At 42.9% G+C, this 27,641-nt stretch overlaps 1 protein-coding gene across 5 annotated transcripts in view; it reads left to right on the top strand.

Moving 5' to 3' along the window:
• LOC137329207 (PH and SEC7 domain-containing protein 3-like) overlaps positions 1-27,641 on the top strand; it is a 333,226-nt gene that overhangs the window by 281,412 nt on the left and 24,173 nt on the right. For all 5 annotated transcript variants that reach the window (XM_067994400.1, XM_067994402.1, XM_067994403.1 and 2 more), the window contains 2 exons: positions 13,167-13,360; positions 16,561-16,631. In XM_067994400.1, coding sequence (XP_067850501.1) covers positions 13,167-13,360; positions 16,561-16,631 — 265 coding nt within the window. The remainder of the gene's footprint in view (positions 1-13,166; positions 13,361-16,560; positions 16,632-27,641) is intronic.

The raw sequence follows: 27,641 nt of genomic DNA on the forward strand, positions 1-27,641 counted from the left end.
TCCTCCTAATCACACTCAGGCTGAACCAGACCATTCACAATCTCTGTCTCCTTTTTGACCCTGAGTTGAGCTTTAAGAAAGAAAAGAAACTTGCATTGATATAGCACCTTTCACGTTTTCAGGATATCACAAAGATATCACAGTCAATTTATTACTTTTGGAGTGTAGACACTGTTGCTATGAAGGCAATCACAACAGCCAAATTGTGCAGAGCAAGATCCCAAATACAGAAAATGAGTTAAATGACCAGTTAATCTGTTTTTGTTGGTGTTAATTGAGGAACGCATGTTGGCCAGGACACCAGGAGAATTCTCCTGCTCTTCTTCAAATCGTGCCATGGGATCCACCTGAACAGGCAGATGGGGCCTCAGTGTAATGTCACATCCAAAAGACAATGTGCAGCAATGCCGTAGTCCCTCAACACAGCACCGAAGTGTCGGGGTAGATTCTGTGATGAAAATTTGGAGTGAGATGAACTCACGACATGCTGACTCAGGAGTGAAAGTGCTACTGGTGTACTGACTAAAGCTGACACTTCAATCCTAATATCCTATCCATCACCAAGGCTGCTTACTTTCACTGCAACATTGCCGGCCTCTGCCCTTATCTCAGCGACTCTGCCGTCAAAACCCTTTACATGCCCTTGTCACCTGCAGACTCTAGTATTCCCACCCTCCACCCTCTATAAACTCCAACTTATCGAAAACTCTGCTACACACCTCCTGCCTCAAAATAAGTTGTGCTCGCCTACCAGCCTTGCCTTCACTGACCTCCACTAGCTCCATCTCCCTTCACCCCACCAGCGGTGCAGAACTTTCAACTTCTCTCTGAAACTCCCTCCCTCAACCACTCCTCCTCAAAACCCATCTCTTTCACCTGGCTTTCCATCTCACCGCTCCTAACCTCTCCCTTTTTGGCCGGAAGTCCATTTTATGTAAGTCTATTTGTGCAGCATGGTCAGAACTTTTCTTTATGCTAAAGGTGTTATGATTACAGGTTTTTGTTGATGATGTTAGTTCCGCTGGCTCTTGACGTGCCGTTCTTGCACTGTCAGTTGCAACCCTAAAGTAAATCTGCCAAATTCACCAAGGCCGACAGCTGGGAAAACCCAATTTCTATCGGACGGCACTAACATGGCATGAAACTGGTAGAAAAACAATTTGAGTCCGAAGGTTGTGGGTTCAAACTTGAACACTTAGGGGGTAACTTCCAACTTCAGCATGTCAAAAAGTCATTTATTGGGTGAAGTTCTTTGGAATGTTTCTGAAAAATGTGATAAGGCGCTGTATAAACTTAAGTCCTTTTTGTCTTTTCTAAAATGGGCAGGGAGCTGAGCCCACGTTTCTAAACCCCATTGTCCATTTTGTTAATTTAGAGCTTTTTACTTTCCCAAAGCTATGTGATCTGATGCTTTAATCGGATGCCAGACGACTTTTGACATGATGGGAACAATCTATGCTCCATTGCACGATCCTTGAGCACTAAACTATTCATTAATATTTAACATACTGAAAATCTAAGTATCTACGCAGTGAAAATCCGCATAGCTCAGTGATAAGGGTTGTTACCTCAAAAGTCTTTATTGAATTTTCACCAAATCTGACTGATTGGCGTACTCTCATTACATTCAGCATTGTGTTTCCAGCAAACACGTTTCCAATTTGCGTGTTGCAGAAAACACTTAATCATTAACCTGTCAGTTTAATATCTTAAAATCTCTTCATTGAATTTTCACCTAACTTGATTAAACCACATTCTGGGCATCATTCAAAAAAAGTACTTGTGGCAGTAATTGCCCACACGCCTGTCTGTCTGTTTGTCTGTATGGACAGATTTGTCACACCATGTTTTTCAGCTTTTCACTAAATTTGGTGTCACTTCTTTTGTAAACTCCGTGGGGGATTCAGAAATGAGCCTTGTGTTGTGCCTCACTTAGTTGAACTTTCTTGAGCGCCTGATCCTCATCAGTCTCTCGATTGCACGTGTTTTGCAGCCAGATGTTCCACCTCAGCAAGACGGCTCGTGCACCTTAGACGGAGGAATGGTTTTGATGGTGATGCCAACGAAACCTGCTATATTCCCTTGTCCTCCCTTTTGCCTCTTCCCACAGCACCTTTCACGAAGTAGACATGTTGCCCATTTTTCCTTCCCGTGTAGCAGCACTTTGCACTTGTCTTCATTAAATCCATCTGCCGTTCTACCCAGTTCCCTATTTTGTTTTGCTCGCTCTGTAGTTCCTCAGCTGCCTCCTCCAATTCCACTTCCCTCCTAGTTTGGGATCATCTGCAAACTGCACCAATTTGGATTGAGTTTCTGAATCCAAGTCTTTGATATAAATTTGAAACATCAGTGGTCCCAACACTGCATCCTGGGGCACCCCACTCGGTAACCTAACCCCCTGCCCCCCGCCACCACCCTAACATTACTTCTCTAACCTTTTCTACCCTTCTGTCAAATTCTTATCCCTATCCTAGTTATTGTGATCATGTTGTGCAATTGTAACTAATGTAGGGACTTTCTCAATGACCTTTGGGTTATATGTGTGCAGTAGGAATCAATTACTCAGATCAGTGAATGCGGTTGCTGTATTTACACTTCTAATCCCCAAGTAATTTTAAATTTACAGCATCTAATCCATTGAACAGATCACTCACAGCTCTGTTGCTATGGAAATCTCCATAGTGATAAAGAAAATCTTAACCAGTGAATTTTTTCTCCCATTTTCAGGTATCACCATTTGGGAAGCTTAGATATTTTCACTGAATGTGGGATGCTTTCTCTCACAGCTGATGGGAGAATTGGTTTAAATATGTCCACCCAGCTATGAACCGCCACCTCAGTAATTCAGCAACACTTTCAGATTTTCATAATCTTCAGAAGTAAATCCAGCTGGTCACTTGGGAAACTCACCAATGTTTCAGCCTGATTTCACATAGCTTCGCTAATCTGATATTTAGCTGGATTCCTTTCGAAATTGAACATGCTGAGTGCCATCTGTGTGCCAATCTGTGCATATGTAGGCAACTCCTGTGAAATAAAAAACCTCAGTCTCTGCGAATTGGGTGTGGAGAAAGTAGAGTTCCTCAGTGCACTAGGAGTAAGGGTGGGGGAGCTGGATGTGAGGCACTAACTGTTGAGGTAACTTTGGGAGAAGTTGGTTTATTGAAGATTCAAATTTCACTTAGATTTTCAATCTAAATAAAGGAAAATCAAACAACTGCAAGGTGTCACCTTTGCTCAGTTGGCAATACTTTTGCCTCTAGTCAGGGGGTTGTGAGTTCAAACACACTCCAGGGATTTGAGCACATAATCTAGGCTAACACTTGAGTGCAGTACTGAGGGAATGGTAACATCTTTCAGATAAGATGTAAAACCAAGTCTCCCATCTGCCTGCTCAGGCGAACATAAAAGATCCCACGACACTATTTGAAGAGCAAGGGGTTCTACCAGTGTCCTGGCAAATATTTATCCCTCAACTGACATAACCAAAACAGATTAACTGATCGTTCATTCATTTGTTGTTTGTGGGACTTTGCTGTGTGAAAATAGTTTGCCTACATAACAACAGTGACTAAACCGCGACAGTAAAATTCAATGGCTGTGCAGCACTATGGAGTGTCCGGTGTGAAAGCTACTATATAAATGCAGTCCCTTTCTTTTCACCACTAGAAATGCACCACTATTTTTGGATTTTCCCTTTCAAACTTTCATATACTTGTATTGGAGGAAAAAATAATAGTGAATGTATATTGTGTACGCCTACCCCTTAAAATATAAATCCCACGTAACTACTTGTTTGCGTGTGCTGTCGGCTTATAATCAGGGCTGTTCTGTGGATGTCTGGCTTTTGAAGCTGTTGGTCAGCCTTTGCCAGTTTTCTGGGTTTGACATGTTTTAATTTTTCTTGCTGTGGGCGGAAGCAGAGGGGACTGTAGTTGAATGTTTCAGGTTGAGGTCATTGCTGACTGTAATTTGAGAGTGGCAACTGCAGTCATCTGCCATTTCAAGGCAAACTAACAGACTCTACTGAAGCAGGCGGGAGATGTACAGGGTCACTCTCCACCTGTTCCACCCATCGTCCTGGCGTAAGTTGGGTTGTGTGTTTTTTACATGCGCCCCACTGGAACGCCACTGAACCCAGTTCCATCCAATTTAAATGTCTGTGGGGGGGGAGCGGGGTGGGTAGGGGGTTCTGGATAGGACTAACCCCTCGGAATGGGCATTCACTTAAAGTAAGAGGTGGTAAATTGCATACAGGAGTTTGATCGTCAGCAGGGAAATTTCCTGCACCCACGCAGCTCAGCTCTTCAAAGAATTCGTAAGAAAAATCTACCTAATGTCCCAAAAGCTAAAGGAAATTTTCTGGCTGCCCTTTTGAAGAGTCTCTGATTTCACAGTACAGCGTCGCAGATTCCCAACTCCCAGTTTCTATGGCTTTTGTTCAACCCAAGCGTTTGCCCCTCCGCTAGGCTGGAAAATAACCACGTAAGACGTTGTATGACGTCAAGTCCACGTCATTTAGACGCTCGTGTCTGTTTGGCCCCTAGAAAGGCTCGTCATGTGCTGAAGGCTCGGAGAGCCACCGTTAACAGTGAGTGTAGATGGCTAGTCCACTACGGGGGGCATCACAACCTAGCCTGATCTTGTCTCCATCTGACAACCACCCACCTTCAATTCTGAGGAGCAAATTCTGTCCAATTCCCTAATCCAGGGGCACTGAGGCCAGTAGCAGTGCTCCTACTGGAGCCCAGTTGAGATGCTAACTCAGCACAGGCCAGAGCTGGACGCTGAGATGTTTCTGACTGATGTGTTAAAGGTGGTGAGTAGCTGAACCATGAGGGATTATAAGGAAGCTCATGTAGATTGTACTGATTTTTTTTTCCTTAAAACGTGTGATGTCCTGATGATGAGATTCTCTCTTTAAAAAACACGTAAGGGGTAATTATTAGACACGAGGCTCCAGACTTGCAGCCTTGCTCACTGTGAGTGTAGATTAATGAATGACTTGTGGAGGTCATTGCTCCCAATTTGCAGTACTCCCGATTTTATAGTCATTAACTTTAATCTGCTCTGCGCTCTGGGATCTGAGCTGAGCCAAGTCAAGTCTTGCATAATTCACCTTATACTATGGATGCAGTAGCCTAGACTGGACTAGCAACCCAGAGGCCATGAGTTCACATCCCATCATGGCAGGTTCTGAAACATAATTCAATAAATCTGGTCATTTGTGAGCTAGAATCAGATAAAGTGACTGTGAAAGCAGCCGGATTGTCGTAAAAACCCAACTGGTTCACTAATGTCCTTCAGGGAAGGGAACCTGCCACTCTTACCTGGCCTGGACCTACAAGTGACTACAGTCCTATGCTACACAGTTGACTCCACATACTCTCAGGGCAATGAGGAATAGGCATTAAATACAGCTTTGCCGCTTTTTTTTTATTCATTCATGGGATCTGGGTGTCGCTGGCGAGGCCAGCATTTATTGCCCATCCCTAATTGCCTTTGAGAAGGTGGTGGTGAGCCGCCTTCTTGAACCGCTGCAGTCCGTGTAGTGAAGGTTCTCCCACAGTGCTGTTAGGTAGGGAGATCCAGGATTTTGACCCAGTGACAATAAAGGAACGGCGATATATTTCCAAGTCCGGATGGTGTGTGACTTGGAGGGGAACGTGCAGTGGTGGTGTTCCCATACGCCTGCTGCCCTTGTCCTTCTAGGTGGTAGAGGTGGCGGGTTTGGAAGGTGCTGTCGAAGAAGCCTTAGCGAGTTGCTGCAGTGCATCTTGTAGATGGTACACACTACAGCCACGGTGTGCCGGTGGTGGAGAGAGTGAATGTTTAAGCTGGTGGATGGGGTGCCAATCAAGCGGGCTGCTTTGTCCTGGATGGTGTCGAGCTTCTTGAGTTTTGTTGGAGCTGCACTCATCCAGGCAAGCGGAGAGTATTCCATCACACTCCTGACTTGTGCCTTGTAGATGGTGGAAAGGCTTTGGGGAGTCAGGAGGTCAGTCACTTGCCACAGAATACCCAGTCTCTGACCTGCTCTTGTAGCCACAGTATATGTGTACATCCCAAGAACAAATGAAAAAAATATACTTCCATTGTTCACCAGCTCTCTTGGCTTTTGAATCTGATCTCCTCCCCCAAACCCCAGGGATGTTGTACCCCTGTTAAAGTTGCTAGGTTAACATTTCTCACTAGATCTTTAAAAATAGCACAATTCCAGCGGGATTGTTTGCATCAGGGTGAGATAGTTCATGTTGGAAAATGTCACGGTGTCATGAAGATGTAATCAGGTCATTTATTGTTTAATGTTGCTCGATGAGGGATTGAGCCCAGAAGATTCATCAAATTGGTGATGGCCCCCCCTCCTTTTTTTAAAATCGTATTATCTGTTTTTTTACATCAAAATTCACCACCCGTTGCTCATATTCTTTACTGAGATACTCCAGCAGAGGAAAAATTAGCCTGATGGAACTTGCCTTTGTGGAAAATAAATTATCTTCATTTATTCATTGGTGACTTTGTGAAGAAGTGTTCATCATATCAAAGCACTTCAGGTTCATTGTATGTGCTCTTGTATATTAGGCTTTGCTAAAATCTGCATTGCTTAATAAATCTAGAGGGTTTTTAATAAGATGATCTGCTAGTTCATCTCTGATTTGTTATTCACAGACAAAAATAAAACTTGTGTCTCTTATAACTGTCTCTTTTTCTCTCTCTTTAATTCATTGTGTCCTTCTGTTTGTTTGTGTCTATCTATATGTGGCTAACACCCATTTTCTCTTGCTTTGTCTCTATTTGTCTCTGAAACTTTTTCTTGTTCTATCTTGGGAGAGAAGGAGTGAGCTGGAGAACTCGGGCAGCACTTGGGATGGAAGGAGTTAGCTGGGATCACTCAGGACAGGATCTTGGGTGAGAAGGAGTGAGCTGGGATCACTCAGGACAGGACCTTGGGAGAGAAGGAGTGAGCTGGGATCACTCCGGGCAGGACTTTGCAGGAAATGAGTGAGGTAGAGCATTTGAGGTTTCTCGAGGAGGGAGGGAGTGAGCAAGTGCGCTTGAGGTGGGTCAAGGAGGAAGCCATGTCAGGCAGAATGGGTAATGCGACCAGACTGGATGCTTCACAGAAAGTGAGGGGGTAACTGGGAATCATTGTGGTAACTGAAAATGGGTTAAGAATTTTTTCCAGCAAACTGGTTCATGGTGTCACATTTTTAGGACCAATGAGTAACATTGCAGCCTTATTATGATACTAGAACCATACAATGTTATAGACACAACATTTTTTACTAATCTTAGTTGCTCTGCCATGGTATTGCACACAGAGTTGAGGCAGAGTACAGACTTGAGGAGAAGCAGTGCCAGAGGTGCAGGTCTCTACCCCCGCTTTACTTGAAGACCATATTGGACCAGGGCGCACAAATGCAAACCAGTTGCCATTTTAAAGTCATACCTTCTGTCCTTAATTTTATATATTTCCTTTGTAAATTCCTATGTTCACATTTATTATGGAAACTGCCTATGTAAACTTGTTACACTGTAATTACACCCTCCCACCAATGGTGGCGTTTTCATGTTACTACTGCGGGGAGAGTTGAATTACAGTGTGACAAGTTTACATACACAGTTTCCATTATAAAGGTGAACACAGGAATTTATGATGGAAAAGTTGGCAGGAAGAGCACACTGACATAAGACTATATAGAGATCCCCCCCCACCACTTTGGGAGAAAAGTACTGAGATTGCAAATTAGTGACTTCCTGGAGAGGAAATTTGTTTTAAAATGCTTTTTTTTGGTGCTGTACAAAAGTGAATGCTGAGTGTCAACCCTTTTAACTGTCTGTTGAGCCTGTTGTTGAGCTTTAATTAGGTATGACTCTAATTATCTTGCAGCGTATTGTTTAGCTGTATTACAACCCAGGATTAACATTTGTTTCAATGACATCTGTGCAGAGCAGAATGGAGAGATAGCAAAACAAACCAGACGAATATTAGCCTTGCGGTAAAGGGTTCAAAAGTCAGATGGTGTCCACAGTCAATCAGCAAGTTGAAGAAAATAATATTTTGTCCTGAATATAATCTACTTTCATATTATGTGATTGACTTTAGTATGCAGAGCAGAACCAACCTCTTACTTCAAGAAAATTGTACTCGAATATATGGAAAGGAGTGAATTTAACACAGTTAGACTAATCTCATCTGGAATGAGGTTCTGGTCTCACTCTTTCACATGAGTTATCTTCACTGGTGAAATAAGAATGGAGGGGAGGCATAACATTAAAACAATGAAAGATATGCATAAGAATGAAGTAAGCAAACTATTTAACGTGGACAGCGAGTTTAGGATGAGAGCACATGAATACAAAGTTCACCTTTCACCCTAGGACCTGTGGTGTAATGGAATAACACACTGACCTTTCACCCCAGGACCTGTGGTGTAGTTAGTTAACATACTGGCCTTTCACCCCATGACCTGTGGTACAGTGGGTTAACACATTGGCCTTTCACCCCAGGACCTATGATGTAGTTAGTTAACATACTGGCCTTTCACCCCCATGACCTGTGGTACAGTGGGTTAACATACTGACCTTTCACCCCAGGACCTGTGAAGTAGTGGGTTAACATACTGGCCTTTCACCCCTATTACCTGTGGTACAGTGGGTTCACATACTGACCTTTCACCCCAGGACCTGTGAAGTAGTGGGTTAACATACTGGCCTTTCACCCCCATTACCTGTGGTACAGTGGGTTAACATACTGGCCTTTCACCCCCATTACCTGTGGTACAGTGGGTTAACACACTGGCCTTTCATCCCATGACCTGTGGTACAGTGAGTTAACATACTGGCCTTTCACCCCATGACCTGTGGTACAGTGGGTTAACATACTGGCCTTTCACCCCAGGACCTGTGATGTAGTGGGTTAACATACTGGCCTTTCACCCCAGGACCTGGGCAGTAATTTGGTGAAGTGGATCGACTGCCTGTTACAGAACCTGCTCAATTATCATTTTATTCAAATCAGTGGTTAGAGGTCGAATCCACTCTGTACAACTGCAATGAGGATACTATCCTGTCTGTCTAGATCTGGGAACTACAACCAGAGGTATATGCATTAATTGTATCACGGCCACACACATACTAATGCATACACACACATATGTGTATACATACTCATGCAAATACACACACACACACACACACACACACGCAGCTGTACACGTGCGAATACACACGCATACGCATTCATTCACTCACGTGTACATACACAAACAGACATGCACGCACAATCTCAACAGTACTGCTAATACTGTGTCTGTCTGGCTAATTTATTTTTAAAAGATGCTCAACATCTGTAAAATTGGTCCAGCTAATCACAATTAGTAGACCTCCATCCCTGAGCTCAAAGCCCACTTTCTCAACTCCTTCAGGAAACGGCTCTTGTACACTTCAAACAACAGTGTGTATGTCACTCAATCTGCTCAGCCTTTTAAAGTAGTTAAAATAGTTCATTTTCAGTTTCAATTAATTGGACTACAGGCCAATGATGGGGCATTTACGTGCACGTATGTCTGAGCTTGTGTGTGTACATGCACGTGTCTGAGCTTGTGTGTGTTCGTGCTTGTGCCTGTTGCTTGCGTGTGTTCGCGCATGTGTCTGTGTGCTTGTGTGTGTATGCGGACGTGTGTTTGTGTATGTCTGCACCCATGTGCTTGTGTGTTCACACGTGTGTCCGTGTGTCAGCACACGTATGTCTGTGTACACGCACATGTATGTGTTTTTCTAAACATTGTTGACTTTGAAGTACAGTCTCGTATCTTGAAGGAGTGTTTTTGGGCGATAATGAGATTGTAAGTTGGAGTTTATGTACTTAATTGGCTTTTGTTTGTTTTTAATGAGCTGTAATTATGAGAAAAGGAGAACTCGGGAAAAGAAAATAGGCAATTCAGTTATCAACCCATGATACCAATAAAACTGAAAGCCTAAATGGATCCTGGACTCCTCCCCCCACCCCCCCTCATCGCGAGCTGTATCATTACCAACAAAATTTGCCTCCCACTGAAATAAACTGAAAGTAGTTGCTCAGGGTTATTTCTGCAGTCCTGGCAGTTTGAAAGTATCACTCTATTTGTGAAGCTGCTGTTCATTCTTTTAGAACAGCAGAACTTCAACCCATTTGTGCTATGTGATGCTGAGCCCTTTCAGTTTATTGTACTGGATAAACTTCTCTGTGAAATATTAATGGAGTAACTTTTTGGGCCACATACATGCCCCCCACCAGAGGCAAGGACTTACCCCCAGTGGTGGAGAGCTTTGGGAACCATAGGTCCAAAGTCACCTGTTTCTCCCAAGCATTGCTACACTTACCACATGTCATGTCTCAAATTAATCATATACTGTATGCCCAATTGTTATTTGCTGAAAGAAATCTATCTAATTGGCATTTGAATGAGTTAATAGTAACTGTTTCCACCGTCTCCCTAGGGATCCTGTTCCATGGATTTATCTATCTGCACTTGTCAAAACTCAGGATTTGTATAAAAATGGTTTCAATGTGCCTGTGTTCAGATTAGCTCGAGAAGAACATCAACACTGCTCCTTTGCCTCACAGTTCTCGATAACCCTTTGACAGAAAACATTGTGAAAATTTCACATGAAACATTTGGCCGAAAATCTCCAGTGACTTTCCTGACGGTCCGTCGGAGGAATTGATGGCCACAAAAATGGCCGCCTGCAGCCGCTGCCACTGGTCCTGCTGAGGTTCACGGGGTCAGGGGGCAGGGCCAATTTTATTTCCTCATATCAGGCAGCATCTTAGTGAAGCTGTATTGCACCCTCCCAAAAGCCTCAATATCCTTCCTATAGGCCCAATACTGCACTCCATCTGAGGTATTAAGGTATTATCTAGGCTCATCATTACTACTTGGCTTTTATATTCTGTGCCACTATTAATAAAACCTAGAATTCTATTAGTTTTTTTTTTACTGCCTTATTAACCTTCAAATCCCACTGTGGCAGTTTGAGAATTTGAATTCAATTTCTTTAAAAAGCTTGTACTAGTAAAAGTGACAATGAAGCTGTTGGATTGTCATAAAAACCCAACTCGTTCACTCATGTCCTTTTAAGGAAGGAAACCTGCCGTCCTTACTTGGTCTGGCCTATATGTGACCCCAGTCCCACACCAACGTAGTTGACTCTTACCTGCCCTCTGAAGTGGCCGAGCAAGCCCACTCATTTGTATCAAACAGGACAATTCGGGGTGGGCAATAAATGCTGGCCTTGCCAGCGCCACCCACATCCTGAGGAGGAATGCTAAGGTGCTGCCTTTAATGTCCTGTGGACCTGTACCCCCAAATCCCTCCGCCCTTCCACAGCATGGAGCCTGCTTCCATTCAGAGCATAATAATCACAGTGTATCACTTCACACTTACTGATGTTGAATTCCATCTGCCACCTTTTAGCCCATTCCTCCATCGTATCAATATCCCCTTTGCAGATTCCTTTGATCTTATAAAGAAGTAACTATATCTCCTACTTAATTTGTATACTTTGCTGACACTTGATGTACATTTATTTTTTTTTAAGATTAATAATAATTGTTTCAATGAATTAAGTAATAAAGACACCATTTGCCTTCCTTCCCTCCACGGTCTCTAGGCCTGGGATGAAGTCAGCTTGTGTTCTAAAATGCATCTCGTGGCATTCTGCCATTGAAGATAATGAGAATGCATTAAATGATTACGCAGCTTAAGAGTTTGTTGGCCCTCTTTCATTCTTTAGTGAGATGAAAAACTGTTTTCATGCTGTCTAGAGGCTCATTAACATAAAAGAAAGAGAAAGAACATTATAAGCTGCATGTTTTTAAAAAGTCTTTTTATTAAATCGGAAACTGGCTGTTGAATTTTAAAAATATCGCCTAAATGTGCTTCATATGCTTTCTGGCAGTATAGGATGTGCTACAGACCCAGCTCTGTTTAGTCCTGAAGCATTATTCGTATATAATCTACTAAAAATCTTACGTACTTCCTGACAACTTTTTCTATTATAAATTAACTATCTGTGTAGTTTAAACTTGTCACGCTGTCACAACACCTTCCCACACTGCAGTGACACCCTCGGCTGGGAAGCTGTAAATACAGTATGACAAGTTTACATAGGCAGTTTCCATTATAAATATGGGCATAGGAATTTACATTAGAGATATAAAAATAAGGACAAAATGTATGACTTGAAAATGGCAATTGAGTTACATTTGAATGCCTTGGTCAAATTATTCTCTGCCGTCCAACCCTCCCACTTCACCTGAAGACTACACCTAGCCTTCACTCCCCGTGCGCAATGCCACGAGTCATTGGTCAGTGTGTGTGCATATATAAAAGTCAAATGCTTGTCATGTGAGCCATCTTTTTAATGTGGAAATTTCTTTCAACCAACCCAAAAGATTGCTGGTAAATGTATAGTTTAACAGTCACAGCAGAAGCTCCAAATAGTTCTTCGTTATTTCCGGATAGCTCGGGCACTATTGTTTTATGTAGGAGTTGGAATGCTGAAGTCTCTTCAGCCTGTTCTATCCGAGAGTCTAATATTGAATTCAAGGGGTCAAAGTAGGCCAAATGTGCACGCAGTAATGATCTGTCCTTGCAGCTCTTGCACTTGCTTTGTAAATATCATATAGTATTTTCTAAATGTGTGGTGATTTCCAGTAGCAGAATATCGATATGGCACCTGCTATTATTTGTATTGTATTGACGGCTTAAATAGCCTAGATCATTCCTTTATGCTGCCTAATGGGAATGTCAGCACACAAATACCAATTAGCTATCATATTTGACAGCAATTTGGTTTGATTTGCAATCAGTGAAAAATAACTTTTAAAAATGCTATATCGACCATTCCTGGCTGATAACGTTAGCTCACAGCAATTTTAAAATCTGAGGTATTTTGCAAACCCATTTGATGGGAGTGTGCACACATCACAACATTGTTTCTTTTGTTGAAGCAAAATGCAAGATGTCCCCTCTGCTTGGCCCAAGGGGGAATACATTTGAATTTGAATACATTATGGTTTCTCTTTCAGTAGCTTGTAGCAGTTTGATTCAGACAACGTGAAGAACCAGTGTTATAATTCCCACCGTGAGTGATTTATTTTTTTTTCCTTTTTTTTTCAGAGACGAAGAAGAGTTGAGAAAATCTCTCTCTGAGCTTGCGAACGACAAGACAGATAATGCAGGGTCCAAGACCAGCAATCGCATTGGCTCCGGTACTAACCCATTCCTCGACATTCCACAGGATCCCAATGCTAAAACGTACAAAACTGGCTTCCTCTCCCGAAAAATTCATGCAGATATGGATGGAAAGAAAAGTGAGTTTTGACCATGATCATTCCCCTACTGCCCTTTTTCCTTCCCCTTTAAATCTGCATTATTGTTGCTGGTTGTTTTGCTTCCTTACTGAGGGGAGATGGGGGCAAAATGGTTTAGTCTGTGGACTTCAAAGCCCCAGCAGGGCTGATTTACGATTGCCCAAGAGGAGAGTCATTGCCGCAAGATGAGACGTGTTCTATCCGCTTTTCTTCTTTCCCGATATAGAACGATCTATTGTGAAAAACATGTCCACCTGTCCTAGACTAATCTGGCGTCCTGGCCAAAACGAAAGTCAAATTTGAATGAATCATAGAATCATAGAATCATAGAAGTTACAACATGGAAACAGGCCCTTCGGCCCAACATGTCCATGTCGCCCAGTTTATACCACTAAGCTAGTCCCAATTGCCTGCACTTGGCCCATATCCCTCTATACCCATCTTACCCATGTAACTGTCCAAATGCTTTTTAAAAGACAAAATTGAAGGCTTTAAGATTGCGTCCATGAATAGCAGTTTAGTGCTTTGACCATAGAACATTTAGGCAGAAAAAACAGGTCTTGGAATATTTTGAAATAAGTTCCATTATCTACAAGAATAAATTGTATCAAATCTCATGAATGACTGATTTTTTTCCACTGTTTTCTATAACATAGTCATTTATAAATGACTTTAATACTGTCCATTAATACATAAAATGTTAATAGTCTGTCTTGATATCATATTAAAAGATTCTCCATGGTCATTGTTACCTTTTGGGATACAACGAGAACATGGAGACTGGTTGGCCATCCTAAGAAGAGTTACTGTAAGGGCAGCGACACTAGAAAGTTTCTTGTTAAACCTATTTTCTCCACGAATTGTCCTTGTGAATTTTAATTTTGAAGGATCGATCCCCAAAAGTAAAATAAGACTACAGAAAACAGAATTGACATTCTGCTGCATAGGGTTCTCAAACAGACTGTATAAAATAATCCATATATCACATCCAGCAATAATTGCAATAAAATGTACCCGCTATATATTGTTACACCTCTCATATTAGATATTGGTATGATGCGTGTGACTATACAATGTTGAGAATTGAGAAGCTGGAATATTATTATGGTTTTATCAGAGATGAATATCTCTATTCAGTATAGAACCACTGAAACCTCTGCTCTAGGGTGACACATTACACTCCTCTTAAATGAGATTTATTTGTTTCTCCAATTGGGTTTTCACAATTTAGAAGAAACACAAAGCAAAGAAACCCAGAAAAGTAGGTTGGCCCACGATTCAAGAGAATAGTTTTTCAACCTTTTGCATAAAGTGATGGGCAATCTCTGTCGGTGGCTTTTTCCTCCACCCCCACCCCTAAATCACTCTCAGTCCTACCCCCACCCTCACTCCCATTCCCATCCCCACCTGTAACCCCACCCCTAATCCCACTGCCATTCCCGCTCCCACTGCCATTCCCGCTCCCGCTCCCACTTCCACCCCCTCCCGTAATCCCACTCCCATTCCCACCCCCACTCCCATCCACTCCCACCCCCACTCCCATCCCTACCCACTTCAACTCACGCCTTCTGCCCCACCCCCACCCCCACTTCCATCCCCACCCCCACTTCCATCCCCACCCCCACTTCCATCCCCACCCCCACTTCCATCCCCACCCCCACTTCCATCCCCACCCCCACTTCCATCCCCACCCCCACTTCCATCCCCACCCCCACTTCCATCCCCACCCCCAACCCCACTTCCAGCCCCACCCCTAACCCCACTTCCAGCCCCACCCCTAACCCCACTCCCATCCCCAGCCGTAACCCTTTGCTTTGGGCTGCAAACTGCAGAATTGTTCTGTTTTGTTTAATGGATGGCCATTTTATCTACTGGAGCCGAGTTAGAATGTAAAGCTATTACCACAAAATTTGAACTAATTTTATAAATTCCAGGACACCTTTTCTAAGTCATCAATCGTAGAAACGCAAACCACTGATCAACTGTCCGGTGGTCAGTACTGACCCACGGATGGACAATCCTCCTCACAGTACTGAAAAATCAATGTCTTGGTGACTGTGACAGATAATGTCAGTTGGCTATTATCCATTCTGTGCTTTTTAATATCCAGAGGCTCTCACTCTTTATAAGAAATCAATTTTTTTTGTGTTACTGTTATCAGACCAAATCCCACAGCCTTACAGATACAAAGTCATCTCATTTAATATATTTTTAACAATTTGGATGCATAGTGAATGACATACTGGGCGCATGTGAACTCTTGGAGGGCTGCTGATTGCCTTTAAAGGGGAACTGTCTGTAAATTTGAAACATGGCAGAAGCGGTGTGCAGGTGCAGAACAGCACCAGCGCAAGGTGTGGCTTTGGGGGTGCTTCTGCAGGAAGCCCTTAATGCTGTGCGTAAATTGGCTGCTGTGTTTGACTGCACTTCAAAAGTACTTCATTGGCTGTGCAGTGCTTTGGGACGTCCCGAGGACATTTGGATGTCAGAATCGGCACTCATCCTGTAATCCAGCCCATCCCGTCTGTATTTTCTAAAAATCATATCCTTGTTAATGATGCTCCTACCTCAGAGTGTGCAAATAAATGCCTAGTAATTTTGCCCACATCTAACGTTAAAGGTCTATTCTTTATAAACTGCTCTTAATCTATGCAATCAATTTTCCTTAAATTCGCAATGGATATTTAAAAATCCAATAATTTTTTTTTTAAAAGTCAATTGTACAAAATGGATGAGTGGGAATAATTTAAAGAACTACATTCAATCTCTTGGTTAAGGATTTTGTGTGACTGTGTCCAACTGTGCATGTATGCATTGCATTGAAAATCTTACTCAAAACCAACTGACGACCACAAAGACTTCTATCGCTCGTCTCTGACGGTGAAGTTGCTTTTGTCATTGCATGCTATTATATAAGCTATTCGAGAGCAGTGCAGCCATGACTGCACACTTGCACAATGTGTGCACATACTCCTAGCATCTCTAACTAAGGAGGCGTATTTCTTTAAATCATTCTCAAATCATCCATTTTCTGTAGTCTGCTTTCTTTACGGGGGTTTTGGGGCTATTCCTAAAAGGACTGTCACTTACTCGAGTACATCCTGTTTATGCTGGCAAAGCTAAAGCAATGTCATCTGTATTGATTGTGAAACGCCCTCCTCTGACTGATTCTTACACTTGTTTGTTTTCTCTCGTTGTAGCTCCCAGGGGCAAAAGAGGTTGGAAGACATTTTATGCTGTGCTCAAAGGCATGATTCTTTACTTGCAGAAGGTAATTCAAATCATAGCCAGCTGATCAACTGAAATGCACATCCTTTCAATCCGACAGTGGCATCTTTGCCTGACATTCAATTGCAGAATATCACCCAATAAACGTGAAGTGATTTCATCACTATGATTAAGCCTTCACTAAATCCACAGCCATGTAGCAACTGCACAGAACATCCTGGTTCCCGGTGTCCGTCTTGACACCTGCTGGTGGCAGAACAGCAAAACACCAAAAGTAAAATAAAACTGCCCCATAATTTCACGGTGCATAAAATAACAGATCAACAGAAATTAATTCAATCTCATCTTTCGGTTCAAATGACAGCTATAAACTGCTCCATCTCCACTCTTGTGGTTCATTATATCATCTGATTTCCCTCCCCCGTGCAATTACTGCCTTGTAATGACACCCAGCTATCTCTGTAATTCATCACATCATGTATCTAATGGCTATGAAGAGAATGGAGCTTGTTCCATTATTTTGTACTGTCGTCCTGCTGAGATGCTTAAGCTTTTAACCCTGGACAGTGCTTAACTTTGCCTTTTTGAAGGAAAGGAGACCAACCAGAAATCATGAGCATTTTTATCTCTCATCTCTAATAGTTTGCACAGTCTTCAACATATGCTTCGCACTAATTTTACAAAGAGGTTGATGTTGTAATAAATCAGTGATTGACTGAAGCAATTCTTATTGAGATGAGAGAAGCACTTCACAACTGGAAAGTAATGGCCCGTTGACAAAGAATAATTATTGCTGTGAGAAACACATCAGTTGATTACTTTGAGAAACCAGCCAATTTAAATGGGATTAGCTGAGAAGGGGGACCTGTATTTCATGTATTGACACTATATCTTTTGTCCTGGAAATATATTCAGTTTAAATCTTGGGTTTAAATTTAGCAAATGTTAATTTTCAGCCCAGCTGCTGTTCTCGGTCAGGCTAAATTGGTGTCAAGTCGAGCTTCAGAGTAGCATTACGGTTTCAGAACTTTGTGGAAAAATTTGGCTATTTCGGTTTTGATGAATGAAAAGTAATTTTTTTTTCCATTTTGTTTTCCCACCACCCCCCCCAATCCTTTCTTGACTTTGCAATCGAACCTAATCCCTCACCCAAGATGTGCACTTTCCCCCAGGGACCACTGAATAGGTCTCGAATCTCCTCCGTGGTGCAACCCGGAAGCTAGACCTGAAAATGCGCCCAACCCCGCGCCCTTTCTGCCGATGTCACACTTTACTTGGATTTCCTGTGAAACTCATTAGAATACGCATGAACGTAAAATGTGTGTAAAGCAGCGTAAACAATCGGGGCCCAAGGAAAGCAGTGAACTCGCACTATATATTTCTCGCCTGTCATTCAAGCACATTAGGCATGAGTTTAAGAACCTGCAATTGGGGAAGCTTTTCAATTTTTAATGTGACTTATACTGATGCCGTAAATATGTATTAAAAGAAACAGAAAATACAGAGCAGGTCTCAGTGAGGATAAATTTTTAAAAAGCACTCAAAAAAAAAATTTCAAACAAAACACCAGAAAAATGACTTTGTTTCATGCTGCGCCTGAAAATCTGGTCATAATTTGAAGAGGGCCTCTGAGCAAGAGCAACTGCTGGAAACTTGCATTTGCAACCTGGGGGCGGGGCCAGTTTTGTGGGTGGAGATGCGTTCGGGCAAAGGGATTTGTAGACGAACGTAAATGATCGAGGAGATTGACCGAAGGGATTTGATAGGGTCGACACAGAGAAACTATTTCCTCTGGTGAGGGAATTCAGAACAAGAGGGAACAATCTTAAAATTAGAGCCACTCCAATTAGGAGTGGAATCAAAAGCACTTTTCCACACCAAGAATAGTGGAAATCTGGAACTGTACCTCAAAAGGCCGTGGACACTGGCACAGTTGGAGCTTTCAAGACTGAGATCGATAGATTTTTGTTAGGTAAGGGTATCGAGGGATATGGAACTAGAATCATAGAAAGGTTACAGCACGGAAGGAGGCCACTCGGCCCATTGAGTCCACACCGGCTCCATCCAAGAGCAATCTAGCTAGTCCCACTCCCTTGCCCTTTCCCCGTAGCCCTCCAAATCTTTTCCTGTCAAGCTTTTATCCAATTCCCTTTTGAAGGCCATGATTGAATCTGCCTCCACCACCCCCTAGGGCAGTGCATTCCAGATCCTAACCTCTCGCCGTGTAAAAAAGATTTTCCTCATGTCACCTTTGGTTCTTTTGCCAATCACCTTAAATCTATATCCTCTGGTTCTTGACCCTTCCGCCAATGGGAACAGTTTCTCTCTATCTACTTTGTCTAGACCCTTCATGATTTTGAATACCTCTATCAAATCTCCTCGCAACCATCTCTGTTCGAAAGAGAACAACCCCAGCTTTTCCAGTCTATCTACGTAACTAAAGTCCCTCATCCCTGGAATCATTCTAGTAAATCTCTTCTGCACCCTCTCCAAGGCCTTCACATCCTTCCTAAAGTGCGGTGCCCAGAACTGGACACAATACTCCAGTTGTGGCTGAGCCAGTGCATTATAAAGGTTCATTATGACTTCCATACTTTTGTCCTCTGTGCCTCTATTTATAAAGCCCAGGATCCTGTATGCTTTTTTAACCGCTTTCCCAACCTGCCCTGCCACTTTCAACGATTTGTGCACATATACCCCCAGATCTCTCTGTTCCTGTACCCCTTTTAGAGTTGTGCCCTCTAGTTCATATTGCCTCTCCTGATTCTTCCTACCAAAATGTATCACTTCGCATTTTTGTGCGTTAAATTTCACCTGCCACGTGTCCGCCCATGCCCCAGCCTGTCTATAGCCTCTTGAAGTCTATCACTGTCTTCCTTAATGTCTACTACTCTTCCAAGTTTTGTGTCATCTACAAATTTTGAAACTGTGCTCTGTACACCCAAGTCCAACTCATTAATATATATTAAGAAAAGCAGTGGTCCCAGCACTGTCCCCTGGGGAACACCACTGTACACCTCCCTCCAGTCCGAAAAACAACGGTTCACCACTACTCTCTGTTTCCTTACCCTTAGCCAATTCTGTATCCGTGTTGCTACTGTCCCTTTATTCCATGGGCCATAATCTTGATGATAAGCCTACCATGCGACATTTTATCAAACGCCTTTAGAAAGTCCATATACACCACATCAACTGCATTGCCCTCATCTACCCTCTCTGTTACCTCATCAAAAAACTCTATCAGGTTAGTTAAACACAATTTGCCTTTAACAAATCCATGCTGGCTTTCCCTAATCGATCCACACTCGTCCAAGTGACTGTTAATTTTGTCCTGGATTATCATTTCTAGAAGTTTCCCCACCACTGAGGTTAAACTGACCGGCATATAGTTGCTGGGTTTATCCTTACACCCTTTTTTGAACAAGGGTGTAACATTTGCAATTCTCCAGTCTTCTGGCACCACCCCCGTGTCTACGGATGTTTGGGAGGTTATGGCCAGTACCTCCATAATATCCACCCTTACTTCCCTCAGCAACCTAGGATGCATCCCATCTGGACCAGGTGACATATCTACTTTAAATACATCTAGCCTTTCAAGTACCTCTTCTTTATCAATTTTTAGTCCATCCAGTATCTCAACTATATCTTCCTTTACTGAGACTTGGGCAGCATCTTCCTCGGTAAAAACAGATGCAAAGTACTCATTTAGTACCTCGGCCATCCCCTCTGCCTCCATGAATAGATCTCCTTTATGGGTCCTAATCAGCCCCACTCCTCCTCTTACTACCCGTTTACTGTTTACATGCCTGTAGAAGACTTTTGGATTCCCTTTTATGTTGGCCACCAGTCTATTCTCATACTCTCTCTGTGCCCCGCTTATTTCCTTTTTCACTTCCCCTCTGAACTTTCTATATTCTGCCTGGTTCTCATTTGTGTTATCAACCTGACATCTGTCATACGCCCCTTTTTTCCATTTCATCTTACTCACTATCTCTTTTGTCATCCAGGAAAGCTCTGGCTTTATTTGCCCTACTTTTCTGCCTCGTGGGAATGTGCCTAGACTGTACCCGAACCATCTCCTCTTTAAAGGCCGCCTACTGTTCAATTACAGTTTTGCCTGCCAATCTTTGATTCCAATTTACCCGGACCAGATCTGCTCTCATTCCATTGAAATTGGCCCTCCTCCAATTGAGTATTTTCCATAGCTATTCTAAACTTTATGCTACTATGATCGCTGCTCCCCACTGACACTTGCTCCATTTGGCCCACCTCATTCCCCAGAACCAAGTCCAACAATGCCTCCTTCCTCATTGGGCCAGAAACGTACTGGTTAAGAAAGTTATCCTGAACACATTTCAAAAATTCCTCCCCGTCTTTGCCCCTTATTATTGTTATCCCAGACTATATTAGGATAGTTGAAGTCCCCAGTTATCACTACTCTATAGCTTTTGCACCTCTGTAATTTCCCTGCAAATTTGCTCCTCTATATCCTTCCTACTAGTTGATGACCTATAGAATATACCCAGCACCTCTTTTATTTCTTAACTCTATCCAAATAGATTCTGTCCTTGACCCCTCCAGGACATTCTCTCTCTCCAGTACTGCAATATTCTCCTTAATCAATACTGCCACCCCCCCCCAGCTCCTTTTTTTCCTTCCCTATCTTCCCTGAACTATGGTGGGTAAATGGAGTTGAGGTACAGATCAGCCATGATCGAATTTGAATGACAGAACTGGCTCGAGGGGCTGACTGGCCTATTCCTTCCTGTTCCGATGTTCCTGAGCACCAGAAATGTTTTGCAAGCAACCTGTAGAAATTACCTCTCCGAATGACCTCTCCTCCCTGTGGGTTGCTCCGCACCCTCCCTACTGAAAGCTGTAACTTGCCATGGGTGCCAACACGTGGGTTGCACATTTGCCCACCAATCTGTTGCACAGCCTGTCATGCCAGTGAACCGTGCCACACCATTATTGCTCACCAATATTGCACTTTTTATTCAATTAATTCTTGTACAATTAGTAAAATGAAGCAGAAGTCTACTGCTACCAGCGAGCTGCAGTACTAGAATACATGCATGATATTCCCTGGTACTGCAATACAAACAATTTATATTGAGTTCAGATATAAATGGGTTTAAAGGAATACAAACACCAGCACTAAACTGATTTCAGTGAAGCAATTGAATAACAGAATTAAGTGGGTAATGCACTTGTATTAGGCTCTGTATCTGCAATTGGATTTAACATTCAATGGATTAACCTCATTACTTTCACACTGCTAAAGATTTAATGCAATTTGAATTGGGGTTGTATTGATCAGCTCTTGTGGTTTTAATGATTTGGTTTCTATTCAAAGTTCTGATTAAACCAGAGCTCTGATTTTTCAAAAGAATCGATTACAGATCCCATTGAAGCTCAGTGGGTGAGTTGACATGAAGATGTTCTACTGAGCCATGCAGGCTGGAAAAGTCCTTGGGTTAATCCTTGATCCGTGCTGAATTAGCAATTGGGATTCTATTATTGGATGGAACATCCCTGAGCTAATGAAGGGGGAAATCAATTAGTCTGAGTTCCTGCTCCCGATCACTATCCTGTAGGAATGTGTACGGGGTGGATGACCGGTGAGGGCAGGATCAAGCTTGGTTGAGATGCCACACCTCTGTGGATAGCCTGTTGACACTCACCCCTGCAAGGAGGCAAAGCCTTCAGGAGAGAAAACTGAAGGTAAAAGATTGGGGTGGGTGAGGTTTGAAAGAACTGTGATTCCACAAACATACTTGCAGCTTCTTATGTTTTGGTCTCGAATGCCACTTGAAGAATTTTGTTGGCTGGGCCTGTTTTGTGCTGGGCCTGTTGCAGTCTGGGACGATGGAAGTTACTAGGCACACGGGGAAGAAAAACTTGTTACAATCCTTTTGTTTTATAACAAATCATGTTTCCCCTCACTCCCCTATTGTATTTTTGTTTGTTTGGTTCTCTTGTTTTTTTAAAAAAAAAATATGGACCTAAAATCCACAGGACTTTTAAGAACCAGGATTGGCCCACAAAGAACCTCCAGAGTAAGTAGGGTCGGGGGCCCTAATTTCCATATGGCCACTATGTGCCTGCACTGTGATGGGGAAAATCTTGGGTGCTCGCAAGAAGAAGGGAAATGCACCCTGCCAGCACCACTGGAGCAAGAAAGTGGCGCCACCCTTTGGCCCCCTTTATAAGGAGCTCATTTAAAAAAAAAATTAAGTAGTTTTAAAATTTTCAGAGGTTCAGGCCAAATCCCAGTTCTGGATCCTGTTTCCTGCCAACAGTTTCCCAGGGCGAGGCTGAGGAAACTCCCAGCCTGAGAATCCCCTCTCCATGACCTTCTGGCATGGTTGACATTGTTTGATGCAGAGCTGCGCCTTAAACAAAGTCCCTCGGAAACTAACGGCACAGACCAGGGTTCATCACACCCAGGCTCAGGCCCAACTCCCGGACCCAGGCTCAGGCCTATCTCCAAGGCCTTCCACCACATTCTCACCCAACTTACAGCAGGCTCACACCCAAAGGCCCCTGGAAACTCGGGGCCAGAATTTTCTTCTCCTGCTTTAAATGCCTCTGCACCATTCCCTGACCAAGAGGCTGGGCAATTAACTGATTCTCAGACATCTGCTAGGACTGCTCTAAAGTGGCTGCTAGGGGAAGTTCAACTCTGGTTCAACCTCCCACTTCCCCTTTAGTCTTTTCTTTTGCTCTCCCTCTTCCATCTTCACTGCCTCCCCAGAGGTTCCTTCATTTCTACTTGGGACCTATCGTGTGATCAGACAACAATCGAGAATTCACTGTATCTGGAATTGCGAGGCAGAATCCTTGCCTTGATGCATTTGTGCACCAATAGTTCTATCAATATTAATTGCAGGTCCTAGGAAACCTTGACCATAAGATCTTTCCTGCTCGTGGGAGGTGGAAGCAGTTAAATATTTTCAATGGATTATTCAAATATCTGAAATCTTTCCCCGTCCCACCCCCGACATCATCAAAGCTGAAACAATGAGTGAGAGATAAGGTCAGAGATGTTTTCAGAGTAAACCCTGCCTTTCCATAGAAGGCTCACAAGATAGATATAGATCAGGGAGGCCATTCGGTCAATATTAGCATATCCATCCAGAAAGATCCTCCCGAACCTAATTGCAGAATCCAATTGTTTCTTAAGTATTTTGAGAGCTGCTGACTCCACTGTCCTATGCAGAGGTCCATTCTTTGTGTTGATCAGTCATTGTCTGAAGTCCTAAATTTGCCTTTTACCAATTTGAATCTGGGTCTCTTTGTCCGACTGCCTTTGTTTAGTTTGAAGTAGTTTTTGAAATCTACCTTTACCACACCTTTCACTACGTTTTAGGTTCTACAAAGTTACCACATCATCTCCTTTCAAGGGTGAAAAGCCCATTTTTCTCCATTCATTTCCTCATGACTCAGCCCTCTGATGGTAGGGATGGGTTCCATGGATCATCTTTGAGCTCCCTCCATCATCTGGTGGTCCTTGCATCTTGATGACCAGAACTGGATGCAATACTCAGAAGCTGTGGTCTGAACAGATCATGGCAGAGTTTGAGCACCTCTGTTTGACTTCCTACAACTTTAGCCCTACTGTATCGGCTGTACAGTTTAGTATTCTAGTTGCTTTTGTGGATTGCTGCTCCACTGTAATTGGACATGTTGAGCATCTGCTGGCACTGCTCTGAAGAGATGCCAGCACTCTTTGAACTTGGCTATTTCAACCCCATTCGTAGAGTATGTGGGCTGCCCATTTTTCTTTCCGTCTTGCTGTACTTTACAGTTGTCTGTATTAAATTCCATCTGCTCCAGTCCCACCCACTTATACATTTGGTGCCATGCCATGATGAAATGTGACCTGTACCTGTAGTTCCCCAGACACCGAGCTCATGATTTCAAATGTGTTATTTTAAAATTGTACCTTCAGATGACATCCCACAATCAGGTATGGTGTGAATAGGGGCTCAGTGAGGCTTCCTGCACAATAAGAAAAGTGAATAACTCCCTGGCAGGATTGTCAGTTACCAGGGTTTTATTAAATGTGCATATATTTTATCTACCAACATTCAAAATCGTTATTAGAGATTCCTACCGACCTTTCACTGTAACAATCAGTGTGCTGCAGCAGTCGTTTAACGATCCAGTATATTAACTGGCCACCCCTTGCATTATCAAAAACATTTTGTAAGCAGTCATGCATATTTATTTTTCTAGTGGCCATGCGTGAATCAATACAGTTTATTTTGGTGGAGCTTGCTGCAGAGAGATAGAATGGTAATGTCATTGATCGGGGTACGTGGGAGTACTTCAGTGGTAATGTATTAACTGGAAGGCTATGGATGTATAACTGATTTCATGACGAGTTTTAAGTAAAAATCCAGATCGCATTGGTGGCGTCAGCTGTTAAAAGTTTCACTGGTCCCAGGGCAGGAATTGTTTTTCTCATTGATACTCGGGGCCATTAAAGTGATTGAAACGGCTGTTCACTAAATGGGAGATAGATAGCACAGCACTTAAATAATGGTGCTGCACTAACTAGACTGACAAAAAAAAAAAAATATTTATCACACAGCTGGATTTGCCTGAATCTTATTATTGACGTAACAAATTCCGCGGATGAATTGTTTACTCTGGAGAGGTGGAGCGGGTCGGATATTTTTGACGTGTTATTATTGGAACGTATCAAATTCCGCTTGGAATTTTCATTCCATCCCTGTGGATGTGACTGAATGGAATCTTACACCATTGGCAACGAATCCACTACAACAGAATTGCTTTTATTTTAATATTGTGTATTGAAATTAAATCACTGTAAAAATAAGACCGGTAACTGTGCAACGTATGTCAAGAAGTAAATTCAGGTCTACTGTAGAGGTTCTTGTTTTATGGTTGCACAGTAATACATTTGACAGCCAGTTCAAACCCTTAAATCTCCATGAAGCACAGAGTATTATGGGATGGATCCCTGGGCAGTACTGGGACACCAGTTGATGCTGTGGTAGATGATTCTCCAGCTGCTCCATCCCATGGGTGGTTTCTCTGGTTTCTGGGCACCTCCCTCGGGGTAGGAGAAGATCTGGTCCGGCACTTACCTCCTGCCTAACACCAGCTTCTGAGCCGAGCGAGGACACATTTTCTTTTTCTCGGAAACTGTGAACTTATTAGTTTGTTTTACTCCTTCCCTCTCCGAAAGGCAATAGGGGAGGTTTTCCTGGGTCTGCACTTGGGAGCACCGAATTGTCTCGGCGTCATGAATATCGGAAAATTGAGCGCCTTCCGTTACAGGCGTGCACTCCAGCCCACTTCTTTTTCCGATATCTGCTGTGCCCACGTGATTCTGTGCACCCGGGTGCAGACCCAGGAAAGTCTCCCTTAATGGCTCATCCTGGGGTACATTGGTTTTTACTGAAGAGAATGATATCAGAGAGATGGTAAAGTGGTTGAGCGAGATGGGTGACATTATGGAAAGATTTGGATAAGTTATTTAGGCTAAAGGAAGACAAATCACCAGGGCACAATGGGTTACATCCAAGGATCCTGAGGGAGGAAATTGTTGAGGCCCTAAATATTACATTTCAGGGCTCTGTTGTGTGTCAGAGGAAGGGAAAGTGGCCAGTGTAGTACTCATTTGTAAAAAGGGAGATAGAGCTAATCTAGGTAATTACAGGCCAGTTAGCTTAATATCTGTGATAGGGAAAATGTAAGTTTCTTTAATTAAGGATGAAATTACCACGCCTTTAGACAAAGAGAAAATAGTTAGAAATAGCCAGTATGGATTTTAGAATAGAATAATCGTGCTTGACAAAACTCAGAATTCTTTGAGGAAATAACAGATAAGGTAGATGGGGGAAATGCAGTGGATGTAGTGTATATGGACTTTAGGAAAGCTTTTGACAAGATATCACAAGGGAGATTATTAGAGAAGATTAAAGGGTATGGAGTTAGGCAGAGAATAGAAAACTGGATTAAAAATTGGTTAGAAGGAAGAAAACAGAGAGAGGAGTTAAGGGCAGTTTCTCAGGGCGGTTGGAAGTGGGTAGTGGTGCCTCTTGGGGTTCAGTTCTGGCGTCACTTCTGTTCACTGTGTACATCAATGATTTGGACCTAGGCCTGGAGGGAGTGGTGTTGACATTTCCAGAAGATACCAAAATTGGAAGTATCAATTCTTTAGAAGACGATAGAAAGCTGCAAAGAGATATTGATCAGGTGGGGGAATGGGCTAAAATGTGGCAGATAGAATTCAATGTCAGTAAGTGTGAAGTGATACATTTCGGTTTAAAATAACACATCTAAGATTAGATTGTTTAGGTGGGATGAAGGGATATGGGAACAGAGCGGGTCATTGTGATTAAAACTATTTGCTTGCGTGAAAGATAAATGCCAACATGGACTGGTTGGTCTGAATGGCCTGTTTTGGTGTTGTAACTTCTATGTATTTTTCTGGGTTTAACTTAATAAATGCCCTTGATCAGTATCACTGCTGTTCTTGGCAGGACTGAGTTATGGCGAGTAGAGCTTCAGATTGTATCATTATGTTTACAATTTCTGTGTAAAGAACCTGAACTTTCTGTTTTGGATCAGTTTTATTGCTCAGTTTCACCACCTCCCCCCCCCCCCCCCCGATTTTATTTTTTTTCACCACCCCTTTCCTTAAGGCACTAACTCTCACTAGGGTGTATTCCAGCAGCCCCCTGGTAGCTCACCCAAGTGGCTGTTATTCATTTGTGCACTCGGACAGTGCTGATCAGCAGGCTGTTTGACTATGGAGGGCATCGTAGCCAAGCCACACGCCCCACTTATCCAAATATGTGCACTTTCACTGGAAGCAGGTTACAGCAGGAACCCTGGCTGATCTTTTCCCACCACAGCGATATTAAGGGCGATCGTCGCAACTCCATCTAAGACTACCTAATTCAGCAGAGACTGGGGATCCAATGTGGGACCTTCCTGGTCCATATAGTTCTGTACATTAGGTGAGGTGTTTTTGCTCACTAGCCAGCAGGAGCTCACTGTCATATTTGTATAT

The sequence above is a fragment of the Heptranchias perlo genome, chromosome 1 (genome assembly GCF_035084215.1).
Source record: "Heptranchias perlo isolate sHepPer1 chromosome 1, sHepPer1.hap1, whole genome shotgun sequence".
In the NCBI taxonomy this organism is placed as follows: domain Eukaryota; kingdom Metazoa; phylum Chordata; class Chondrichthyes; order Hexanchiformes; family Hexanchidae; genus Heptranchias; species Heptranchias perlo.